The 26,125-nt window shown below is 37.3% G+C and overlaps 1 protein-coding gene across 3 annotated transcripts; it reads left to right on the top strand.

Moving 5' to 3' along the window:
* Positions 1-320: 320 nt before the first annotated feature.
* VSTM2A (V-set and transmembrane domain containing 2A) lies at positions 321-25,424 on the top strand. Of its 3 annotated transcripts, none has more exons than XM_039714895.1 (5): positions 321-827; positions 3,114-3,280; positions 4,210-4,260; positions 7,627-7,963; positions 23,793-25,424. In XM_039714895.1, exons 1-5 carry the CDS (start codon positions 749-751, stop codon positions 23,867-23,869), a joined length of 711 nt encoding a protein of 236 aa, XP_039570829.1. In that variant the 5' UTR covers positions 321-748; the 3' UTR covers positions 23,870-25,424. The 3 variants fall into 3 exon arrangements, with proteins under 3 accessions (XP_039570829.1, XP_039570828.1, XP_039570830.1); XM_039714894.1 differs by having other exon boundaries at positions 23,915-25,424; XM_039714896.1 differs by having other exon boundaries at positions 23,655-23,934.
* The last annotated feature ends 701 nt before the right edge of the window (positions 25,425-26,125 follow it).

A 26,125-nucleotide genomic window follows, 5' to 3' on the forward strand; every position in this document is an offset into this window, starting at 1 on the left:
ACTGCATTGCCCTCTTAGCCACTGAGTGTTTTGGGATGAAAGACCGAAGATTACATCAGTACAATAAAAGCTCCCTCTGTCATAAGCAGTGCCCAAAGAAATAATAAAAAAAAACCAAACCCACCAAAAAACCTGCAGATTTAGCCCAGCATCAGAGGCAGTAGAAGTTAGAACAGGTAGAGGGGTAGAGTATGAGGAGGGAGAGTGAAGGGTTAAAGGCATTATCGCAGCCATTAGAAGGAAAAGTTGTAGCAATACAAGCACAGTAGACTTCTCTTTCCCCCCTGCCCCCCTCCTTTTCCTTCCCCTACTCCTCTCTTCCCAAGCTGGATCAGTGTGTAGGGAGGGCAGTCATCACGCCATCCTGAGCAGCAAGAGCTGACGTTGGACGAAGCTGCCAGGTAGCTGAAAAAAGGCACAGAAGGCAGCTGATACCCACTTTTCAACGGTTTGTGTTTTTTTTAGTCTGTATCTGGACTTCAAGCAACACAGCGCCTGAGACAGCTCATCTGAACCACGCTGTATTGCAATACTCGCTCTTCTCAAAGAAAAAGACTCCACTGAGCAGCAGAATGCTGCCAGTGTCGCAGCCAGGTCTACAATACAGAGCCTTTTTGTAACATTGCAAATTTCTTTCTGTTCAGATATTTGAAACACACATATACACTTATATATCAGTTCTTTGTTTTCTGAGGACACCTTTGGATTTTTTTATTTTTTTTCCCTGATGTGACTTTTTCATCTTGGAATGATGGGGATCTTTCTAGCTTATATTGGATTCATTTTCTTTTCAGTTATGTATATTCAACAAGGACTTTCTACCCAAGGTAAGATCACTTATTGTCAATATGTGTCTGTCTGGTTTTCTATGTTAGAACAGACTGAGAACAGGATTGGGGGGGAGGGGGGGGGGAAGGAAGAAAGGGGGAAAGAAGGAAAACAATGAAAATGTGTACGAGATGAGGACACCAAGCATCAGGTTTAGTTTGTACAGACAAAACTGTCTGTAAATAGGAAAAGAAGTGAGAAGTTTCCCCAAAGTAGAAATATAAAAGGCTTTCTTTACGCAAATGCAAAGAGGGAACCTTGCAGAAGAGTAAAGGGGTGCTGGGGAATGGACATGCATGTGTTTGAGTTGTGCATGCTGTTAGAGGGGCATGTTTGCATACAATAAACACCTACCCGTGCATGCATAATTATTGCATTCAGACCAAGTACCGGCTGGCTAAACCTACTGCTTCTCTTAAAATATTGAAGTCTGTGCTGCTTTCCCTTTCCTCTCTTATTATCCTGCAACGTTCACAGTCAGACCTTCATTCCTATTCCCTGACTGTGTGCATTTCTACCACTCTCCCCCCACCAAAAAAAAAAAAAAAAGCAGAAAAAGAGAAAATCGACTTCTTTGAATAGCTCCCCCACCCCCGTCGCCTTCCTCCCTCCCTCTCCGCCGAACGGCGCGCTTTGCATTCCAAGCAGCCCCGGCGCTGCAGGAGCCGGGTGTCCGGGACCCCGAGGCTGCGGCGGAGCCGTCAGCACCACGGACAGATCGCTCCCCCTGCCCCCGCCGGTCCGAGCCCGCCGTCCCCTCCCTCCGCCCCGTGCCCGCCGCCCCTGCCCTGCTCGCCCTCCCCTGCCCGCAGCTCCCCGCGGCTTGGCGCTTGGCCGTGCACCGGGGGGATGCCGGCAGCGCTCCCCTCCCGCTCCCCACGCCGCTCACGCGTACTGGCCAGGAGGGGAGGGAAGGAGCAAATCGAAAAGAAGCCCCAAAACAAACTTACTAGCACCGAACGCGCAAAATGCACGGTCCTTTTGGCAGTTTAAGTCGGTGACTAGCAATGGCTGGCTGGTGGGGGGTGGGGGTCTGAAAAAGGGGCACCGTGGAATATAAAGCTATCAGCTTTGAAAGTATTTGCCTCCAGGCACAGAGGCAAGGGTAAAGAGAAGTAACACTGGTTACCAAATTATCCCACCAATTCCAGGTTGGCTAGGAAGACTGTATAAAGAGAGGGGAAGGGGGGAGGAGACAATGAGCAATATTTCTTTCACATCACATTTCCTTCAGATCATAATGTGCTCTAGTCAATCTGTAGCAATTCATAACAGAAAGCGACATTGCAGAGTCTTTCCAATTTTTCCTCTTCTTGAAACACAGCATTTATTTATTAGATTGTTTTTCTGCAGTCCTCCTCACTTGACTATCATAATTCATTATGTTGCACAATTTTAAAGTGAGTGATAGGAAGGATGAGAAGGAAGTAAAGACTTAGCCTTAAAGAATCACTGATACCTTACACAATGTCTATCAGCATTAGCTCTTATACCTTGCAGTGGTGAAATGAAATGGGCAGATCTTGTTGAAGGACTGAGATACAAATATGAAGGTTAGTTCTAGAAAGTGTCTGCTGGGACTGAGAAACAGAAGGTGAATTGATTTTTGGTCCAATTATGCAAGTAGAGGTTCTCAGAATCTGAGTAACTAAGTCAGGTAAAGCCTTTGAAAAGGAAATTTGAGGAGTGATTGTAACACTGACTCAGAACAGTACCCAGAGGTGCTTGTGCCAACAGCTGCTTCTGCTGGCACTGGAAGTTTAACAATTTACAGGTCTACAGCCCAGCCCTACAAAATGCAAGAAATAAGTCTGATTTTTTCCTCTCCTAAAATGGTCTTGTACAAAATCCCTGTGTGTCTGGTGAAATACTGCATTCTGCCCAAGGGTATTTGGATCTAATTATGTGAAACTTCACCAGCTCATGGGAGCAAGCAGGGGGATCTATAACATTTCCCATGAGCAGAATTGAGAGTGTAAAGGATGGATTTGTGCATAGGGGAGGAAAAACATACCTGGATGTGAGAAAAATTGGGGGAGATAATGTGTGGGACACTTGGGAGAAAAAAAAATGAAAATAGTGGGAATAAGAAAAGAAAACAGAGAATTTAAAGGGGGGGGTGGGGGAGGAAACAAACAAACAGAAAAAAAACAAGAGTGGGAATAAGAAAAGAAAACTGAGAATTTAAAGGGGGTGGGGGAGGAAACAAACAAACAGAAAAAAAACAACACAAGAATCATTATTATGATTAGAAGGTAGCAATATGTTATGCATTTGTTTTGCAGCAAAATTCACAGAGTTTCCCCGAAATGTCACGGCCACTGAAGGGCAGAATGTGGAGATGTCTTGTGCTTTCCAAAGTGGCTCTACTTCGGTGTACCTTGAAATCCAGTGGTGGTTTCTGAGGGCAGCTGAGGACCAAGACGCTGGTGCTGAGGTGACAGGCACTCAGGTACTGATCCTCTTCCATGGAGTCTTAAAACCATCTGGGGAATGCTACAGAAAGGATGGGGAGGAAAGGGAGAAGGAAAGATAGGAAAAGCAGAAGGAAGGAGCAGAGAGAGGTTCTGCATCTCCCTAGGGACTTAATTTGAACTATGAAATGACAGAGCAGGAACCTGCAGAGAAAAATGCCCACCTCAGGGGTTGGTGCCTTTGGTGTCTGTCACTTCCACTATGCAGCTAGGTCTGTTCACATAACCATACAGGGTTTCCGAAGTCTATTTCCCCTTCCCCCTTTTTATTTATATGCATTATTATTAATATTATTATTGCTTTTCCTTATTTCATTTTCCCTTGGAAAGCAGCTGTTCAAAGATTGCTCCTCGTGAGAATCTTTTTATTTCCCATGTGGCAAGATCCTTCACGTGCCTTGCAATTTCCATCTAGCGCAGCCGAGTTGGCAGCCCTAACTCCGTAAGCAGCTGCCACAGGAGGGCACACGCAGGAGGGGGCGGGGGAGGCAGGGGGGAACCAATGCCCCATAGGAACTAAAAACCCAAAATCAGTCAACAGCGTGATTTCATCCTTCTGACTGGGACAGGAACAGCCATGTCCACTCACACTGCCATTCGGGAACGCCCTTCTACGGCCGCTGCTATCTCCCCACCGGGCGCGGCAAAAGGCGCCCATAGGAGGCAGGAGGGCGGAGGGTCCGCGGGTCCGCGTTCCTCGGCCGCCCGTGCCGGCTGTCCCCGGCTGTTCCCGGCTGTTCCCCGGCTGTTCCCGGTTGTTCCCGGCTGTTCCCGGCTGTCCCCGGCGCGGCCCGCAGGTGGCAGGCGCGGCGCGCCGCTCCAGGGGCTGCGCGGCGGGAGCGGGAGCGGGCGCGGAGCGGGGCGAGGCGAGGGCCGGAGACCCACGGCGGCGCTCCTTTCCCTGCAGGTGGAGTTCCTGCCCGAGCGGGACCTGGACAGCGACGGCACGAAGATCAGCGTAAGTGTCGCCGCAGGGCGCGGGCAGTCCCCGCCGGCCGGGGGTCCCTTCCCCAGGGAGCGTCTCCCCGCCTCCGAGCGCCGGGCCAGGTCCTGCCCCGCATCTCCTCCCCGTCCGCACCGCGGACTGCGGGTAGCTGGCAGCCTGCAGCTCAGCGGTTGGACTCGATGAGCTTAGAGGTCTTCTCCCACCTAAGTAGTTGATTCTATCATTCTGTGACCACTTCCTACTTACTTCCTTGACCGCCCTGGCAAAGGGTGTCAGGACAGCCTTTCCCCATGCAGCCCCCCACACCCTTGGACATGGAGGCATCGAGCAGTATGGTCGAGGCAAAGTCCATTGGCAGACCCTGCTTATACCCTGTGAAGAATTCAGCCTGCACCCATCGTTGCATTTCTTGTTTTATTTACCATGGGCAACTGCTGAGTCTGCCTTAGCACTCCAAAGTTGGTTTTAAGGCTAAAATTTGTCCATGAAGCTGCACTTTCCTTTAGCATGGTGTGCAGCTGCTTAAATGGGTGTTTTCTCAGGTCCATACATGCTGGCAGAAAGAAAGCTGGGAAAGGCTTTGCACAAAACCTCCCCATTGGGAGTAATCTCAACTCTTGACCACAGAGACTCAGTTTTACAAAAGTGAGATTCTGACACCAGTTACCAATCTGCTGCTTGGAGATTAAACCAGAATCTTATCTCAACAGAATTATAAAGCAGCGGTGCTCTATTCCCCCTGCAGCTGTTCTCTGCAGGGAGAAAATGCCTTCCACAGCCGACTCATGTCCTGAGTCAGGCCCAGCCAGAAGGCTGCTACTGACCTCAGAATAGGTCACATCCTCCTCCCTCAGCATCCCAAGAAATGTATGGTGGTTGGATGATGGTGTGGTGCTCACTGCAGTGGAAAGACACAGATACTTAGCAGATACTGCAGCGGGAATATTCCCTTTGAGCCTAGAGGGGTTTTCCCTTTCTCTGGCATAATCGCTTTGGAAGTGTTTTTTTAGCTGCAGACAAGGCTTTAAGTACCAGCAAAGCTTAAAACAGCGACAAATAAAGGACAATAATTTCTGACAAATCCTTTACTCTGCTGTTTTTTGATGCCTACAAATAAAAAACCAGATAATACATCAGGTCAAAGTATACATAAGTGTAGCTGAAGAGCATTTATAAATGAGGACTCAGGTACGTTGTGTTCAATACAATACATATTCTAGCCATACTTACATTTTCTGTGATAACTCTTACCATTGACTAGAAAGGATTTGTGTCATGGACCATATCTTCAGTTGCATTTGTAGACTATCTTACAAGTGAGGTTCACATGTGGTCCTTGGATACTATTCTGCTAGACATAGGGCTAGCAGATAATTCATTCCTTATCAGTACTGGCTCATTTGAAATCCCTGAAGTAATCCATAAGAACTGAGACACAATATAGACTGTAAAGTTTGTCTCATCTTTGAAGTTACAAATCTCTTTCATTATGTATAATAATAATTCATGAGAAGGTACGTATAGTGCTCCTATAAGCTTGCATAAAACATTTCTTTGCTATTTGTAATAAAAATAATCAACATTATTTAGATGTCTAAATCTACTTTGTATCTACTTTTTAGAAATGTAGCCTTTTTTTTAAGGGATACACAGCTCCATTAGTACTAACATAAATTATCATAATGAAGAGAAAACTAAAGTACATTTAATAAATATTTTTTAAAATGCTGGATGTGGGCTGAAATACACCATTTCTATCTGTTCTAAATGATAAAGTAGCACAAACTGAAAACATGCATATGTGTTCCCCGCAAGAATTTATAAATTTCAAATGCAAAAGTCAAAAACAATTCTGTTTTTCACCAGGGATATGCAATACTGTTAATTTTCTGGCTCTTGCATAGGAACAAATGAAGTAACAATATGACCTACCAATCCTCTTTCCATTCATATGAATCTTCTTTAATCCTTTTGCTGAACATTAATTGTTCAGTAGAGATATATATTGTTATTGAATATGATTTAAATAACTATCCAGCACTTTCTGTGCAATTAATATTGCATACATTATGTCTGTAAGTACATAATCTATACTTTCAGCTCAGTTTGCCAAGTATAAATTCAGATCTGGGTACAACACATCAGGCTATAAAGTCCATCCAGTACCTTGAAGCAATGACATATTCATGAGTATTGCTCTTCAATTTATCAAGAAGGCATAAAGGTGCCTTGCCAACACTGGTTACTACAGTAGGCCAAGCTGTCAGAAACAATATATTGTACAGTCCCCAGTAACATGTGTCTAGCTTCAGTCTAGTGGTTCACTATTCTTTTGATCTACCATGTATTTATTCATCATCTTGAGGTCTCCTTATTGTCACTGATACAACACAAAGCAACCTTTGCATCCATGTTTGTGCAATGATGGAAGCAAACCAGGTTCAGAAGTTCTTCAAAGCTGAAGATTTATATCCTGTGGAATACCTTCTAACTGGCTTCCTGTGGGGCACCAGATATTAATTCAGATAGAGAGTAATAGAAAATTAATTAAATATAAATTCTCTGCAGTGATGAACATACAGAAAGGAAACTGTGTTAACTTTTCCCAATGCATCTTAATACTGATTACACATTTCTGGATGTATAATTTACTCATGTGTGTTTTAATTATCAGAAATAAAAATATGTTATGTTGCCCTCAGATATTAGAACTAATTAAAAATAAATCAGGAGTCTTAATTTAGCTGATAACTTTAAAAAAAAATTCTGAACATGTGCTTCTAATAAATACACAGATAAACAAGACAAAAGAAACAACCTGACACAATATGTCTTGTTATCATTAACAGAAAAAAATACCAAAAATTTTGACACACTTGAAGGAGACAAACTGAATGTAAAATACAATTTCAATATAGTAAAGAGTACAAGCTAATCTAATAAAAAGTTATTTTTACATAGTTTAAATCTTCATCTCTAACAAAATTGTTAATGCACTAGTTCAGAAACTGAATTATTCAATAAAGCCAACTAACTGGAAAGGTTTAACCAATAAAGTACACAGATACTAGGTTTACATAAGAAAGCTCATTAAGAATGTTCATGATCTTAAGCAATTAATTGGAATGAACATGGTAGTTTGGGGTTTTTTTCTGAAGCTAATTAAATTTCAGAGCAAACTATCTAAGCAGACTTGCAAAGAAGATGTCAGGCATCCTTATAGACACAATTAGCCATACTCATCCTTGATGTAACTTCCCTGCAGTAAGCACAATCACACTATTGAGTAAATTGGTGCTATACCCATAGAATTTTTCATAAGAAAGAAGAATTCATGACAATGTTTTTTTTCTCTATTTTTTCCTGGAAAATTTGCAGACAGTGAAAGTACAAGGGAATGACATCTCCCACAAGCTGCAGATATCAAAAGTGAGGAAAAAGGATGAAGGCTTGTATGAGTGCAGGGTGACCGATGCCAACTATGGAGACCTTCAGGAATACAAGGCCCAGGCATTTCTCAAAGTCAATGCTAACAGCCACTCTCGGCGAATGCAAGCCTTTGAAGCATCCCCAATGTGGTTGCAAGACATGAAACCTCGTAAAAACATCTCAGCAGCTGTCCCAAGTAGCATCCACAATTCTGCCAATCAGCGTGTACGTGCCACCTCCAGCCCCGAAGCAGCAGCCAAAATCCCCAAACAAAGTCCACAATCAGGTATGGTAAAGCATTTTGAGCTTTCATTTGATTGCTTACCAGCATGTAAAAAGGAGGCTAAATCAACAAGGTAACCAGGAATTGTGACTAGGAAGAGTGTGGTGCTCATTTGTTCCTCCTTCTCTCTGGTTCTATTCTTCCTGCTATCTCTTTACTTCCTGAAATCTGAAAAAAAAAAGTTTCTGAGCAGAAGAAGCAAAAAACCTTAAACTTCTATACGTGGATTTTATCTCTACCAGTTTTACCCACCTAAGGCTAGCTCTCGAATCAAAGCTTAGTTTTCCCTGTAGTGTGTGTGGAGAGACAGGGGCATGTCACTGAATGACTCATCTCATTTTAAGATGTCTGTGCATGATAAATTAAATAAAACACTCATCCAGATGTGTTTCTTCCTAAGTTGTTTTACACCAGTCACCTAACTTATATCTTCAACATTTGTTAAAATTAATCTACTTTCACTGACAATCCTATTTTCATGAGTGACTTGATTTCTAAATCTAAACGGACCTTAGAGACACCAGATAGTTTCTCTGTTGTGTAGGCTTTAGAAAGACCATGGGTGTATCAGAGATTGTGTGTTTGTCATCTTCAAGTGCTTGATCACTGGCTTTGAATCAAGGATTAAAATGGCAGTGCTTTCATTTTCTGTCATGTAGAAATTAACATTTTATACATATTGTTGGGGGGATTTTGGTCACCACTGCAAACATAGCCTGTAATGAATATCAGCCTTAATTTTCTACATTGATACCATAAAATTCACAGTTATTCAAAAGGACATGAATATACAGGAGGTGCAGTTCTATATGATGGAAATAGAGAAATGGACAAGATAAAAAAATGATATGTAAATTATTAAATATTCTCTGGAAAACAAACTGTTCAAGTTTAAGGGTTTCTGAGTTGCTTCTGTTTAAACTGAGGGCCAATGTAAGGAGCAAAATCACAGCATACCTTAAAATATGTAATGGAAGCTAACTCTGATGCATCATTTTTCTGCTAGTATGTTGTTGAATCAAAAACTGTGATTACAACAAATTTCACAGCACACCTAATGTGAAATCACTTAAAAGTTACAGGTAAGAAAAGTTAAAGACTTTTTAATGAGGAAAATGCATTTCCTTACAGATTGGAACAATATGATTATTCATATAAATTCATAAGAATTCTTATTGCTGCTAAAAAAGGTGATGCATATACTATCAATATTTTACCTCTGTATACACTTTTTAAAATTTATGTAAGTTATATTCAGTTGTCTTTTCCTGAAATGGAGCCACTTTCATTTTTAAGCTCTTCCAAAAATATCTGAGCTCTTACAAGAAAATAAATATTTCACTTGATTTAAAACCACAATCTATCATAGCTTTCCATTCAGATAAACGTACACACTTCTTATTTTCCATTGGACTCTTACACTTCAAAGCAGCAGACTTTTCCATAAATAGAAAATTTTGCTTTCTATTCCATCCTATGTGAAATTAATTAAAATTAATTTATGAAATATGTAGTAACAGACTATACTGCATTGCAGCCGATGTGTGCACAAAACAGCTAATACACTAAATCATTTTGGATATATAATTTTCTCTGTAGTATTGTGTATGTCCTTAGTCCAAGCAATGTCTTGACTGATTACTGGACATTTCTTATTTGAGATCTTATAGGTGATTACATGGAAAGGCCCTTGTTAGAGAAAAAGAAATCTTTAATTTTTTACTTGAGCAAAGATTAATGCACACCAAGTACAGACAATCCTAATCAAAAGTAATTTAAAAATGAACAGATAAAATATAATTTAGTTTATTAGTTCATTTTTTATGACACAGCACAGAGAAGTGCTACATTCATCAGAGGTATAGTTTGTAGACTGAAGAAATAAAAGTGTACCAGGAATCACTCATATGCTTAATTTCAATTTAATTGTCACTTGCTACACAAATTATTTGTGTAGCATCAGATTGTATATTTTTGACATCAGATTTTAAACATCAGTTAAACTGTTGAGAACCAAGATTTGCTTTCCTTTACTTGAGAATATCTTGGCCTGGCCTGGAATATCTTCCAGCTGGGATGAGATTTGGATTTTCATTCCATTTTATAGTTATTCTACAGAAATAGAAATGCCCACAGGAGCACAAGGAAGTGGGGAGTTTTAGCTTTATCTAACTTAGAGGAGCAACTTCAGCTGAGGGAAGGGATATGTCAGTTTATGAGACCTCAAATAAAGCAGAAATGAGGTTTCATAGGTGTTGATAGTCTATCTTTTTATGATACAGAATCAACACAACTTCCTCACTTTATCAGAGTCTTCTCCTCTTTAACATCATGCTAACCATATTTATGCATGCACAAGATTGCTGTGTGATTACATTATATGTAAGCAATGTATTCATCCAGTCTAGAACTTCAAAACACGTTTGAATACAAATGTATCATAATGAGGTACATATTTGTACTTGAAAGACGTACAGGTTGTGATATTTGTTCATGTTGAGTAAAACATTGACTTCAGCACTAATGCGAGAAAAGTGCTACTAACCCTAGGTAATTTTATCAAATATTCTTCAGTATAAAGAGCTGCTATGTAGTTATTGGCAAACTAACAAAATAAATTTTACTGCCATCCTCACAGATTATTGTGAAATACATTTACAACAATAGGAAACATGTTGTAAATGTATTTCACATTTGTAAATGTCAAATTATTGGGAATTCTGTATTCAGCTACTGCTTAAGAACTTGACTACTAATATATGAAAAATTGACTCTGATTATATGACTATTTTGTCCCTAAGAATTCTTTTTAAAAGGAAGATAACACTGTACTCGACTTCTTCTATCCTGAAGTACACTGCAGAATTTATTTCTTAACAATAGATATTTACTGTGCAGCTCTGTAAAAACATTTTACAGTCACTACTATTTTAAAACATCAGCACTTCCCAACTGTACAGATATTTCTGCTATTCTCTTACTCTGTTCAAGAGTGAGAACATCAGTGATAACTGTCAGGGAGCTATATAGCCACAGCTGACAAATTAAAGTGCTACGAGGCCCATTCACTATTTTGCACTGCTCTGAAAAATATTATGTGAGTGTAAGAAATATATATATTTATTACTGTAAGCATAATGGAGATTCAATACAGGAAGAAATAGGTAATGAGAACATCTCACACAGAGTCTTCATAAAATATACTAAGAAGCACTAAATAACTATCTCAAAGTCAAAAAGGTCAGGCAAGCAGAAGGCAAAGCCAACACAGATTGACCCTTTCATTTCATAATTATGGGCTGCAGCAAATGAAGTAACCCATCACAGCTTAATAGGAATCTGAGTAATTTGACAGAGTAATCTGCATACATCCAAAAAATGTCCTGTGCAGGTGGAGTGACAGACATATTTTTTCCTGAATTATTCATAACAATCTATCTTAGTCCAAAGGTAAAAGCACAGAGTTATGACAAAGCTTTGCAATTCTAAGGAATTAAGTGGGGTCCAAGAGCTAAAATGAATTCAGGTGAAAGGAAGCTAAATAATCTCTAAGCTGCAGTAAATGTCATTGTTTCATGGATGGAACTAACTGCTGTCTGCATTCAAATCAGTCAACATTTATAGCAGCAAAACCAGATGAAGAATTTGTTGTGCTGAGAATGAGTATATCTCCCAAGGTCTTCCTGTTCTGCTGATACTCTGTTAAAGAACTCAAAGCCATTAGTTGCTTTTCAAACTCAAGAGGATCAGCCTCAGAGAATTACAAATTAAATCACAATTAGGTCAATTTTTTGCCTGCTTATATACAGACTCTGCACATTTCTAGCAACTTTTTGTTCTTTCGTGAAGTAACAAATTCATCTATTAAGCTATCTACATGACACAACTTCCTGTGGTAATGGCGGTGTTCCAACTAATGACTTGAAAAGTAACTCAAAGGAGAAGGTGGTACTTACCTAGGCAGAATGACCTGGATTCTTGGCATCATAAATCACCCTGAGAAGCTTATGATCAGGCATGAATGCAAAAAAAAAGAGGATAATTTTTTTTCTTCAGTCTGTTCATACTGATAAACTGAGGACATTTCTTCCTATCTCCACTTTTATCTAGAGAATCTAGGAAACTTTTGTCATCAACCTATTTTAAGCACTAATTTTATGTCCAGTTTGGAATCTTCTAGGATATAAACCAGTTTCCATGTTCGGGTTTTTTATTCTTTTTAATTTATGCTCCATCTCCTCTCAAAGCAAAGGAACAACATGTCTGCTCTAGCCTTCACCAAGGTGACAGCCACCATTACTGCTTTCTTCCCTCAAAGAATCCTTTGGCTTTCATAGTTACTGTTTTAGAAACTGAGTACCTGTAAGTCTGGGAAGCACCAACCATTACTGTGATTGTGGCATAGCAAAAAGTAATGTCTCTTTCCTTTGGACTTCATGAAAGCAAAAACTCAATGACAGTTTTGTTCTTCTTGTTCTGAACCTTATTCAGCTGTTCTCAGAAATGCTTGCAAAAACACAATTCCAATTTACACCTCTATACACTGCAAGCTCTGTTTTTACCTGAAATATACACTTTGATTCCCTCTTCATGAAAAGATGCTGCTCTACTTCTTTTTGCTTCTGAAAATAATGGAATCAATTCAAACCATGTTAGTTGATGTAACCCTAATAACTAGTTAGCTCTTGACCTTGAAACTGTAAACATCTTTTAGAAGTGCTAATGTGCTCTGAATAAATTAACTGACAAAGCAACACCTTTAAGGCAGCTAACCCTCCACCCTTTGAGTTTTTTTAAGGCCAGAATTTCCAATGCAAAATCAACTCAATAATGCCTTATGTTTCTTTTAAAAAACCCACATATTAATTTCTTATATGTGTGCTTATTGATAGAACAAAATGGATACAAGTACTTAAAATCCTGTTCCTAATGCTTAGTTCACCTAGACCCAGAAACAAACTCTTCTTGGTGTATCTGCAGTTCTAACTCCTGTCACAAGCCTATTATCTATTTTTTGTAAGCATCCCTCATTGCCTTTGCCAATCACTGATACTATACCACTGAAAATTTCTATTCATTTCTATCCCTCTTATAAAAACACAGGTTTGGGAATTAAGAAGAGAAAGTAATCACCAGCCACTATTTGTTCCTTTTTCTACAAGTTTGCGCAGTTGTGCAATCCCATGTGTCCGTACCAAACTGAGTACTTGGGTATGCTTCATTACAAACATATTCTTTCTTAAATCAGTGATATTATTTTCAGCCTTACTTATACCCATGTTTAAACACTAATATTGAATCACAAGAGAAAATAATGATTTTCGGAAATTTCTTGAGACAAATCCCAACAAAATTTGGGATTTGTTGTTAAATATATGACAGCATCCCTGTAACTCATATTTCTGTAAAAATGATGGTATTTGGATGCTGCATTAATTATTTTTTTCTTATGAAGCTGTTCATGAAACAGTGAGAACAGACACAGTTGAAACTAAATGTACAAAGTCTAAGAAAATAATTTTGCCCTTTATCCATCTACATTGTTGTTTACATAATACACATGTACTGAGATCTTTCCTATTCTTTTAGTAACATTACTAGTGTGTTTCACTGCCTGTCATTGCTACATATGCACTTAATCATATCTCTTCCTTTCTTTTAGCTGCTTAAAAATAAACTTTTCTGACTAACCTCATATTTAAAACAAAATTCACATGCAAAGGTCTTGTAAGAGACCACTCAAGAGCTCCCAGAGTAGCAGAATCACAGTAGTTCTGTTCTACATGCCTGATACAACTATATTTGGTAAATACTACTAGAAAGATTGCAGGAGGGCACACATTCAGTAAACAAAGAGAAGAAAATAAAGGAAGAAGAGGGGGAAAAAAAGGGTGGGGGAGAAGCTGTGTAAGATTTGTTTGTCAACTCACTCAAATTGGTTTTCATTACTTGACAATCAGACAGATTGCAGTGGGTCATCAGAGGTTGCAGCATATGTAACAGGGCCTGATCTTGAAATAACTGATGGGATTTCCTTGCTTCAGAACACAACCCATTTGTTACAAGACAGATATACAGCAAAGCAGAGGATATTTTCGCTTTTTTCAGATGAGAAGCAGGAAGTTTCCCTTCTATGGTGTCCTACTTCATTATGAAAATCTTTTGCATCACATAAAATGGAAAAGAATGGGTGCAATTATCTGCTGGCTGGAACGGACACAACTCTGCTGAAGTCGAAAGGATGTCATTCATCTAAAATAGCAAAAAATTTGACTAAAGGATGAGGATGAAGATTAATTCTCCTCTACTCTTAATGTGAGAGTGAATTACAAGAAGAATTGAAGCTTTGTTCAGCTTGTACCACCTGATAAAGTTTAGGACAGTGAAGGTTTCTGGAAACTGAATGAAGGGAAGGAAAACACCTGAAAACTGCTCCTTTCAGCTCGCAGATTCAGTGGGAGAGGACATGATTGATGGTGGGTTTTGCTGCTTCAGGTTTTTTTTCTGTGCTTTTTGTTTGCCTTTGATCAACCTTTTTCTAGTGTTTCTCTTTCAAACCTTAACCTAGACTAGCTAGAAAGCTCAACAATATCAGTATATTCTTATTCCCTAGAGAGGGATTTTTATTAAATCATTTAAAAGCTTCAAAGATATTCCAGAGACTGCTACTATATTTATGCTAGAGTAATAATCAATTCTTCTTCGTTGATGATAAAGCTAGATGGTATTTGAAGAGAAGATAATGATCTTGCTGCCTTCCTTGAGAAGACTACTCCAAACTCCATTTTACTGTATCATAAGGAAGTTGCCACTGTACTTTTTGGCAGTGCAAATTGTTATCCTGTCGGTGTGTGGGTGTTCTAGTCAGATCCATCTCACTGAAGTTTTATCCCCCACCTACTCACGAATGCTACTATCTTGGAAAAAAAGCTGCCTAATTTTCTGTGAATAAAATGTGAAACTTAGTTGCACAGCCCCATTTAAGTGCTTCAAACATTCAATCTGTGTGTTCATCAACCAACAAAAATACAAAGAAAAAATCTGGATGCTACTTCTGCTGCCATTGCTATTTTTAGTGCTGTTATTACCTCAGCTGCTGTTGTTTTGTGTGACACTGACTGAGGATTTTGGCCACCAAATCACAGCCATGGGCCAATAAGGATTATAAAAATGACTTCAACAAGGCTACAGAAAATGGTGTACCCAACTCCAGTTCATTCTGTGCTACTGAAAGAAAAAGTTGAAAAGACAAAATATTTTGTCAAGGAGCAAGAATAAATCAATCATGAAGGCAAAAACTAGCAGTAGGTCTCACAGGGAGCTATACATTCAGAGGGTGCATGGCCCTTTGGGAGAATTATAATGTTAGATAATATGACTACATAGGTTTGTGCCTGAAATGCTGACAAAATAACAGGTCAATTACTTATTTTGTACTTTTCTGAATTATTACCACACATTCAGTATTTATTATTCAATGACCATCTTTTACCTGAAGAGTCTTTGAATATTGATTAATGATATTTCATAGTTGTGATTGATCCCACATCTCAGATGTATTTGGCCAAAGACCTTGAGCTTCATTCTCACAGTCCACAATTTTCAAACTAGTGTACTGTGGCTGTAGGGGTGATTTTATTTTAATCATTTTTATTTGCATCTTTCTTTTTAACTTGCAAAACAGAAATACCAAGGGTGAAGGCTTTAGATTATGAACACAGATTTAGCTTTAGCAGTTTAAAATGATGCCAGACAAAGTATTTGTCATACTCCAATCTAAAGTTATTGCCCCAAATCTGGGTAGTAAGAGGAAATAGGTGTCCACTGCTCAGCTTTTCTAGTTCACAGTGTCAAGCCCTTATATTGTCATAAAGGCATCAATGACAGCTAATAAACTAAAGCAGGGCTCTTAAATTGAGATAAGTAAATAGATGGCATGGGGTTTGCTTCTACCACTTTTACTATTGGAGATTTAATTTCCATAAGAGGGGGAGGCAGAGAAGTGGAGGCACTATCATCTTAAACTGCTCCATCTAAACCCATTAAAAACTTGTGAGTCATAGCTCTTAGACAGAAGCAACTTCTTTTAGTCATTGTTCTAATTTCTGTAGCAACTGCATTATTCACCAGGCAAACAAAGGATCAGAGGAATGGTCCCTGCCTCAAAACACTTGCTATCTAGGAATCAGACAGAAGAAAAAACATACTCATGCAGTGGAAACATAGCTGAATTTAATGAAAATAGTTCTTATATAAATTATATAAACAGAAGGAGGCTGGGTTGACTGTATGTCAAACATAAGCCAAAGTGTCAAATGTGAAAAATGAGAAAAGGGGAACTGCATGTCACATATTGAAATATTGGCAAAAAATCAGATTTTTTATTCTGTCTCTGTTATAATACATTCTTTGCATATGTTTTTCATGACAGTGCTGTTGAAGATTATAGTGTAATATTTAGTAACACCCACCTAAATTTTCTTTCCAATAGATAAAAAAATACCAAGATACAGAAAGCAAAGGGGAAAAAGGACAAGTGCAATTCTCTTTTCTTCAAATAAAAGTCCAGTTGTAACGTTATCTTTCAAGAATGGCTCCATTTACTGTTTAATTAAATGTGGTGTATATCAAATACACACAAATTTATATACACATTACCAAAATGCTTAGCAGTTTGTGTTGGAGGCATGTTTAGTTGCAACAGCACAAGCTGGCTACTAAAACAATGAGTCAATACAAGCATTTTTGTTAACAGCCTAAATTGCACCTTCATTCAGTAGAGAGCATAACGACATGAAAGTACAGTAATGATATAAAAGTATAAGGATGAGTTACCACAGAACAGTCAGAAAAAACTGCATTTGCTTTAGAATCAGCCATTTCATACAGATAAATACAAATACACCAGTTTATATTTTTCTGTCACACTTATAAAAGGTCTAAGATATTTTTTTCTATGGTTTTGAGAGATAGGATGGAAGGAAAGAATGAGAGGGAAAAGTGCCCAGTGCTGATAAGAGCAGTCAAAAAACCTACTGCCAGTTTTTCTGAAACAATAACAATTGCATTTGGTTATGTTTGCAACCCTCCCCCTAAGCTTTGAAGGAGTGCAACAGGCATTGTTGCCTGGACTGCTTCTCACCTAAGTTTTATTTAAATAGCTGTATTAAATAGCTAACACTGATATTTCACAGACGTCTTTCATGGTTTTTTCAAACCAATTTCAATCACCTCTTTCAGCAACTATTTTCCCAAAAAGAACTCTCTCACTGAAATAGAAAGAGCTGAAGTCAATGCTTTACTTACACATTTGAAAAGATTTTAAAACTTTGCAAGTCCAAATACCAGCTAAAGGAAGGAAGAGAAATAGGGTGTCTGCTACAAATGGCTATTGTTTGGACATTTGTGACTGTAGGCAGAATATCGTTCTCCTGAGAAAGTCAGGGAAAATGGAGAAATTGGCTAAGTCAAGTACACTATCCATTTAATCTTTCTGAAAAACTGTGTTCAAACACGACAGTCATTTTTGGCTATTTTCATCAGAAAAGTACAAACAGCTATAAATGTTGATGAACTGCCCATTTTAATTATATGTTTAAGGATCTTACACCTCCCTCCTGTCTGTTCAAGGCAAAAGGATAACAGGGCTGAATAATTTTGGTGATCTCATTTTCATCTTTGAGAAAGACATTAAAGATTCTCTTAGCTTCTTCATATGCATGATGGCCCAATTAGGAAGCCTGGGTCTACTCATGAGGCTTAAAAATGAGATATGAACAAGAGCACTTCTTTAAGAATTAAACAGGGAATGATGACTCTCAGATATGTTCTAGTAGAAAGACAAAAATGACATGAATTAAATATTTCTCTGGGTAGGGGTTAATGTCAGGAATTATGTAGAAAGTGATCTGAATGTAAAATTCCAGTTTATTTTACACCAGTGTACCCTTAATTCTACTTCTGTCCATCTTGGCACTGTGAAAATGAAGTAATTCAAAGTCCCACTCCTTTTTCCTTCTCCTTTCAAGCTGCTATATGTTGTCCTTTTTTAGTTTTACTATGGCTTCTTCTGGACCGCTGTCTGAAGCCAAGTATAATTTTTCCTACAAGCTACCAGTATTTGAAGTCTCCTCTAGTTTTTTCTCTTGCAAGTATTTCCATCTCATGTTTGCATAGAACATGACCAGAGGTATAGCTGGCACCAGGATAAAGACTGTGACCTCCCTTAGCTCACAAAGGGCTCCAGAAGTTATTGTGGCTCAAATTTCTGGAAGAACTCTCTCCTCCATTTAGGGTTGGAAAGTTGTACATTTCTTTTGCCCCATTACAAGTCTGAACACATCTGGATGCCTTATCTAATAAAAGCTAAGGATTAAGGATCCATCTAGAATCCCATTTTTCTTTCTCATCTTCTCTTCTGGGCATCACTAACAGAAAAGGAATAGACATCAGATCAACAGAGATACATGCTGAATGCAAAGTCTAAGTAGACTTCAGGGAAATTCAATACATAACCTGTCCTAAGTTTCTTCTGGTGTATGAGGCAAATTCATTTGCCCTCTGCAGTGTGAGATGAAGACATCACATTACTTTACAGCCAATGGAGAAAGATGGAGTAAAAGCCTAAAGAAAGGGGTCTCCATTGAATATGAGTGATACTTACTGCTCATCATCATTCAGTCATTCAATTCCCCAGAATTAAACACACATGACTGAACCCTAAAACACAGTTGAGAACTCATTCCCCCAAAGAAGTAAAGGGGATTTTAGGTTTGTGGATAAGAAAATTTCTTCCTGAATGTGGGTATTTGTATCCCATCACTATAGAAGAGTTATACACAATTGAGATTTATGCAATTCAGATGAATAAGAATGATAGCAATTGGTAGACCAGAGGGGAAGAATCTATTTATTGAAAACCTGTGTGAGACATATTCAAATAAAGCTTCAAATAAAATCAGTCATACTTGGTTTTACCTGTAGTTATGGAAATAAAACTGCAAATATCCTCCAAGTAATCTTAGGCTTCATTTATGTCCCCAGTAAAATTAAGGCAGGTATCACATGAACTTTTACTTACTTTACCTGGAAATAATGCAAAATTATTATTTTTGTCTGGGTTCAACTGGGGCTGACAAGGAGAGTATTTAAAATCTAACAGTATAAAGCAAAGATAAATGTTACACAACCAGGCATTTAAACATGGAAAACCTCAGCACAAATTCCTGAAAAATGAAACTTCCAAGGTTTCAACAGCTCTGTGATTTCAGAAATCAGCAGAACAACAAAATTAACTCATACCCAGCAGAGCCCAAATATATGTCTCTGAAGTATATGTGTTGATATGTTGGCCTAATGCAATCTGTGCAGAGAATCTGGGATGAACTTTTTGTGACTGGCTGTATTTCTCCTGCACTGGTCAACACAAAGCCAGGACTCTTCTAAGGCATTACTCTTTCCTGTGATCAGTTGGTTACTACTTAGAGGAAACTCAAGGATACCCTAACTAAACCTATCTGTTTAGTAAAGCACTAAAGAAATAATGTTGAATTATCAGATTCCTTCTGTTATTTGTATGAGAATACACTGTGCATTGTACACACAACTGTAAGGAGACAATTTTCAGAGGCTCTGACAGCAATTGAGGCTCAGAATGCTGGATGCTGTTACATCCCAGAGAAATCCTAAACCTTACAAAACACAACATTGCTAAACTTCAATTCTGGCAGATGCAAACTGTTTGAGACCCAGGGTGGTTTACCGTGTAAGGTATTCTACAAATAGAAGATGCTAAAATATTAATTCCTGAGGCAGTTGCTTTGTTCTCAATTCAGTGTTTCATCCAGTTGTGAAAATAAATGGGCAAAATTATTCAACCATCCCTGCTTGCATCCCCAAATCGCATGTATCATACACAAATTTTGTCTGATCAATATCTTAGTGAAGGCAAGGGGTCATGCCTGTTTGCATTCAGGCATGAAATAAGTAACTAATATTTTGACCAGTTGCATTTTACTAAGAATTTATAACTTTTGGTGGCTTTATTTTATAATTAGTTGCTCTAAAATTAATTTCATTAACAAAGCAAAATTGATGTTTAGCTGTGGGGTTCATACACCATGAGCCTTGAAATACAAGCATTTGTGACAGAGACTTTTTTTTTCATTTTAAACACTAGGGTCACAATTATTTATCACTATTTTTTTTTCCTGTTCTTAACATTTAAGTAAATCATAAATTCGAATAAAACACAGTTTCAAACACTTTAATGTCATGAACTAATCTTTCATGCTGTTGCACAAAAACTCATCATCACATGCCTTTGGCAATATAGCATTTGTTTACAGGAGAAAGCTCAGTATTTCAGGGACATTTGTCCTTTTAGATATATGTTAGGAGCAGGAAATAAAAGACAACTAATGGGGATTTCCATATCACAAGAAGAATTTAACTGGATCCCCATGGCTGACAGGTGAAACTGTGAGAGTGGTGAGAATGTCTGACCTACACATCAGGTGTAGTTTAACTAATAATGTAGAAATAATACACATATACATTACTTGACAGCTCTTCTGAGTGAGTGTCTTTGAGGATTACATAATTGCAGTTCAGCTTTACCCAATGTTGTTGACCTTCAATAAAATTTCTTTTCTTTCTTCTCATTATGTTAATTAGAAAATAATGCTTGAAATGGTGGGATAATGAGTAATCAGTTTATCAAATCCACAGTCAGATAGACAGCTTTTAACTTACATCAACATGCTCACAGTTCAGGTGATACTATTCAAGTCCTAGTCAGAATGGTAGACTAAAAACACACCTGCATGGAAGCCTGAATTTGGATACAGTGGAATTGAGCCTCTGATTTAAGCACACTATGACTTCCAAATTCTAAGTCACAATGGGAATTTATGAATAATTTTTGTCACATTTTTTTCAAGATTAAAAACAAACTAATAAATATGAGCAAAAATGACAGAACAGGAAAAGGAAAAAAATATAAAAAAGCTGCTTTCAGCTTTACTATGTTCTTGTTCTACCTTTGCAGCTTTGACTCTTGCAAAATCTAAACAGATATTTAGGTTCATGAAAGAAAAAATACAATTCTTCTCTGGAAAAGAAAAAATGAAATCTGAGTATACTTAAACTTCAATTTTGTTTCATAAAGCATCACTAAAAAGGTGAGAGCACACCTAATAGCCATATATGTCACTGTATATTTCAAGTCAATTTTGTGTGGGCTGATATATGACTGAAAATTTCTCTGTTTGGATTAAACAGCATTTTGGAAAGTATTAAATCAGATTATGATCTAATAACCAGTTCCCAAAACCTTGCAGAGGATACAGTCTACTACAGTTTTTTTCTAATAATCCTAATAGTCCCCTTTTCACATAGAAACTGAAATTGTTTTAGCTGTTATTTCCCCTATTTTTTTCCAATAAGTTTAGAACTGCTTTAGCTTACACTTACTGTATGTACTCTAGTCTAAATTCCCTGCAAAATAAACAAACTTGCTGTTTAGAGAAGAAAATGGATGTAGAACATGTAAAATTAATTGGAGGGATGTAATGATTTAGTCAGAAACTGACCATTTTAAATAAAAAGGTTATGTGTATGCATTATATATTACTCCCTAATTTGGGAATCTACAATATAATAATATTGTAGATTAATAAGACTTATCTACAATAATAAGTCTTATTAAAAAAGCAAAATGAAAACAAAAATCAGAGAATATTTGGTCTGCAAATATGGTGCTGCTTTTCCTACTTTGACATATTTTAAGTTAATCTTATTTTATATTATACTTTTTCTCTTCTGCACAGCTTTAACATTCTCAAATTGTAACATCATTAATTGCTTTAAAAAACTCTTTTAAAATACATTAATGAGGTTGTTCCAAGTTCCATTATATGTATTCTGTGCAGACAAAATGTATTTCTAAAGACCTCTTTAGAGTTGCATTGAGACATATTTCCCTAGTTCGATCAAAAAGAAAAAACATTAAATGAAATCAAACAAGTAAAAATAATTCAATACATCAGGAAATGACCTAACACTAACAAAGATTCTAACTCAGTTTTGCTAACCTTGTTAGGGAAAGAAAAGCTTTCATAAAAATTTGTCAACTGCCAGCTTTTGCAGACAGAGAGAACAAAGTCATGCTGCAGTAAAACCAAAACCAGAAATTGAGCTCTTGGGTTCAAGATCATAAATAGTATCAGTGTGAGAACAACACACAGGAAAAAAGTTGCAGCAAATTTGCTTGTGCACCTGCTTGTTTGTAATACGGAACAAGTGTCCTGGGAAGCGCAGCAAACTATGACAGTGTGCTACAAGTAATGTTATCAGACGGGCAAGAGAACAGCAGGGCTTCCCACTCACGTCTTCTTTCAGTAGAAACTAAGCTCAAAGTTATTGGAAAAAATGGAAAAATGTTATTCATGTCTTTGAGACAAGTTTTCATTTAAAAGTTAATATTTATTCAGCAATTCAGTTCGCAAATGTATAATTGATATATCACTATTGCTTGGAAGTTCTTGTGTATGTGACAGACGACTAGGAGTGTTTTATGGAAACTGCTATATATGTAACATCTCACACCATATATTTAGCAAAGCAAGCTGTGTTTATCTAAAATCTGTGATTTAGTTTAATCCCCATTTCAAAAAGGAAAAATTACTAAAGACAGGAGCAGAAATACTTCTTGCTTCACTTATAGTTTGCAGATACATAAAACAGTGTTACATCTGAAAACTTTAAAAAAATGAGCACTTGCCTGGATTTCTTTTTGCTTTCATTGTGTATATTCTTTATGATAAGATAAATGTGCTTTTGGGGGCTGCAATGAAATCCATAATTTAGTTTAATATTAAGTTCTTTACAAAAATATCTTATACATGATTAATAGATTAAAAAAACCTAACAATGTATTACAAGTCCATCATTATGGATTGCTTATAACACCCTTGTTACCCTGTTATAGGACTGATGCCTCTAACCAGCAATAATATTTATTCTTTTCAAATACATGACATAGATATAAAATCTATTAATCATGCATTAACCTGTTATAAGCTCAACTTCTACTTACAGTGCTATCAAATTACATTTATAGTTTTTACCTTAAGTAATTAGTTTTGAATTCTGAATGTAATTCCAAATGATACAGGGAGTTATCAAGCACTGAGACTTGGCATGTAAGACAACTAAATACTCATGCCTTTGGTGTGTGAACATTGCAGTTTAGTCAGTCTAGCCCTGAAAGTTTTTATTCTGCTACCATACTAGTCATGGGTTTAGAAATAATTATACAGACCATTGTTTTCATAGCTTTTTAAAAAGAAAACAAAGATAATATAATTTCTCAAAAAATAAAGAGTCCAAACCTTTTGGCAGTCTGTTTCCCCCTTGTAAATAGCAATCATTTACCTGTATCTACTTCGGTTTACAAGAAAACACTTTTTAGCCACTACATGACTTTTTTGTTAGCAGCCAATGATGTGATGCTCGAAATTATTTTGTAAAGAACACTCTGAGGTGGAAGGTGTTTGGTTTTGTTCCTCTTGGTTTATCGTTTCATTGGGTAATATTGTTTAAAAAGACAGACAAGAAAAAAAAAAGAAGCAAATCAAAACCAAAAAAAAACCTCCCTGGGACTGAAATACTTTGTATGTGTTGTTGTTTGCAGTGCATGCCAAGACATTCATGGGCACCAGAGCCAACCTGGCGAGCTAATTAAATAAATAAATGTATATGTTTAAAACAGCCTTATAAGGAGCATTGGAAATCTGCAAGATGAGCGAATATCTTATAACTTCTTCCGCAGGTGCGAGGATAGCTACAAGCCATGGACTTTCTGTCCTGCTTCTTGTTTGTGGCTTTGTGAAGGGTGCTTTGCTTTAATCTAAAAGTGCTGACTTTTTCCAATATCACTTTCTCTTCTTAAAGCAAAGAGCAAATCGCCTGTAAAATCCACGGAGCGGACAGCAAAGTTGACCCTAACCTCCAACCACCACTCTGCACCCAATGTACTCTAAATCTCTACACAAGGAGCACCTTCTTCAGGAAGTACAAACAAAATTACTAAATAAATAAAATAAAATAAAATAAAATAAATATTATAAAAAAGAAGAGGATACCACATGTTTTCTTGATATATCTTATTTTCTTTGGCGTATCACTGATATTTTATTTGAAGAGAACTGGTGTGATGTAATCAAACGTTTTGTAACAGCAAGACCTAGTTTCCTTTTCTTTCGGCAAGGAGAAGCCTCATCCTTGACTTCTCAGGGGTTGGCCTGCGAGTCCTCAGTATTACAGAATTAACCATGGATGACATTTGGTTTCCTACGCTGAAAGAATTGTTCCAGCCTGGAAGCAAAAAGAGGCCAAATAATGAAACAAACTATAGTGATTTAAGATAAATAGAAAACACACAAACTTTATGAATTTTTTTTTTCTTTTTTTTGGTATTTTTTTGTTGGGTTTTTTTGGGGTTTCTTTTTTTGCATGAGGAATAGGAATATTCTACTAAGCAGCTCAGCAGACTAGGGGATGTTGTTTCTGAAAAACATATGAGGATATTTTTCTTTTGAGATTTTTTTTCTTTTTGCTTTTCTATATACTATTCTTTTCCCCCTTTGGGCTTTTTTCCCTGTCTTTCTGTTTGTTTCTTGTTCAGTGATGGCAAGTACCAACTTAGGCCAACCCCTGATGACTATGTGGAGGTTTATATATATACATCCTTTTTTTTTGTGTGTGTGTGCGTTCTATATTTCAGTGTGTTTTCTCTAATTTTGCAACTCCTGTATATGCAAAACCAACTTCAATTCTGTAAATTGCTTACAGTCTGTGTGATATAACTTCAGAGTAGACATACTTTGGTCCTCATGCAAGCCAGTTTTTAATATTATCTGTATGTCGTGCCACCAAGAAACATCTTTATTTTCTTTTTTGAAAAAACACCACTTTTTAGTTTTTAATTCAGTAATGTGTGGATTTTGTAATGCATATCTTCACTTTGACTGGTTTGATCCCCTTCAGCCCTCTGTTTACTCTGTAAATGCACATTAAAATTTGTTATGGTCTCTAGACAATGAATTATTTTAGTTTGTATGTTGTGTTGGAGTTCAGATGCTGAAAGCTCTTTGAACTTGTGATGTTTATAGAAGATGAAGTGATTCAATCACTAGAGACTGTAAAATGCAGGTTTGCTGTCAAATACTGCACATTAAGGAAGGTTAGAAACAGAAAACCGACAAATAAACCAGAACATGTCTTTAAGGATGTTCTTTTGGTAAAGAGTTTTAGGAGAGTGAATTTATTACACTGATAAAATATATTTGCATCACAGCTCCTTCTACATGGCCAAAGAAGTGTTTTCTTTGCTTTTTCTGAAAGTGAATTGTCATTACTCATTGATATTCTTAATTAAAATACTTTTTGTCTGTGAACTGAATGTGAGAATTTTGCTGTTGAATGATGTAATATGTGTTACATGAATTACATTCATTAATGCAGGAAGCAAAAATTGCTACCATTTGCAGCTGCAATCAGGAAGGTTTTTTGCTTTTTCCCGTCTTTCCACTGATGCTGAAAAATTCACACCCTTTCATTTATCAGCACAGACAATCACATACACCACATGCTTATTATGATCTATTTATAGCAGCATTAAGTAGCTGCAGTGTGGTCAGCTGTGTGATTTCTCCTCACTTTGTAAGTACTGCAGAAGAAATTTTAAAAGTATGTTTGTTATCTCACCAGTCTGTGGTCTACAGGCCTAACATTTTATTTCAAAATGCTCATAAGTCTGATGTCTTCCCCCATTACTTTAAAGGGATTAAGAACAAATAAAGGCATAGAATCACCATTTTGTTAACCTAATGCTTTGGAACAGGATAACATATTTGTGCAGATCTAATTTTCCATAAATTCTGTAGTATAAGCTTGACTGGGAATAGTCAGTCTTTCTTCAGTTTTAGACAAGTCTTAGCAGTAATAAAGAGAGAAGAAGTTCAGCATAATACAAACAAATCAGGTGTAACCATCAGAAGAAATAAAATTTTTATTATTTCAACATGACCCACTTAGAGTGTTGTATATTGAGAAAGTTTTTCTCCATAGTTATAACAGTTTATCAGGTTACTGACAAAGAAA

Source organism: Passer montanus, unplaced genomic scaffold, assembly GCF_014805655.1.
Source record: "Passer montanus isolate IOZ18808 unplaced genomic scaffold, ASM1480565v1 scaffold31, whole genome shotgun sequence".
Classification (NCBI taxonomy): Eukaryota; Metazoa; Chordata; class Aves; order Passeriformes; family Passeridae; genus Passer; species Passer montanus.

What these genes read in the sequence shown, in the direction of transcription:
- VSTM2A (XM_039714894.1), top strand. Translation starts at nt 749, where the DNA reads ATGATGGGGATCTTTCTAGCTTATATTGGATTCATTTTCTTTTCAGTT. An exon ending in CTGAGGTGACAGGCACTCAG is followed by an intron (nt 3,281 to 4,209) that starts GTACTGATCCTC and finishes CTTTCCCTGCAG; the next exon opens with GTGGAGTTCCTGCCCGAGCG. An exon ending in CAAACAAAGTCCACAATCAG is followed by an intron (nt 7,964 to 23,914) that starts GTATGGTAAAGC and finishes CTCTTCTTAAAG; the next exon opens with CAAAGAGCAAATCGCCTGTA.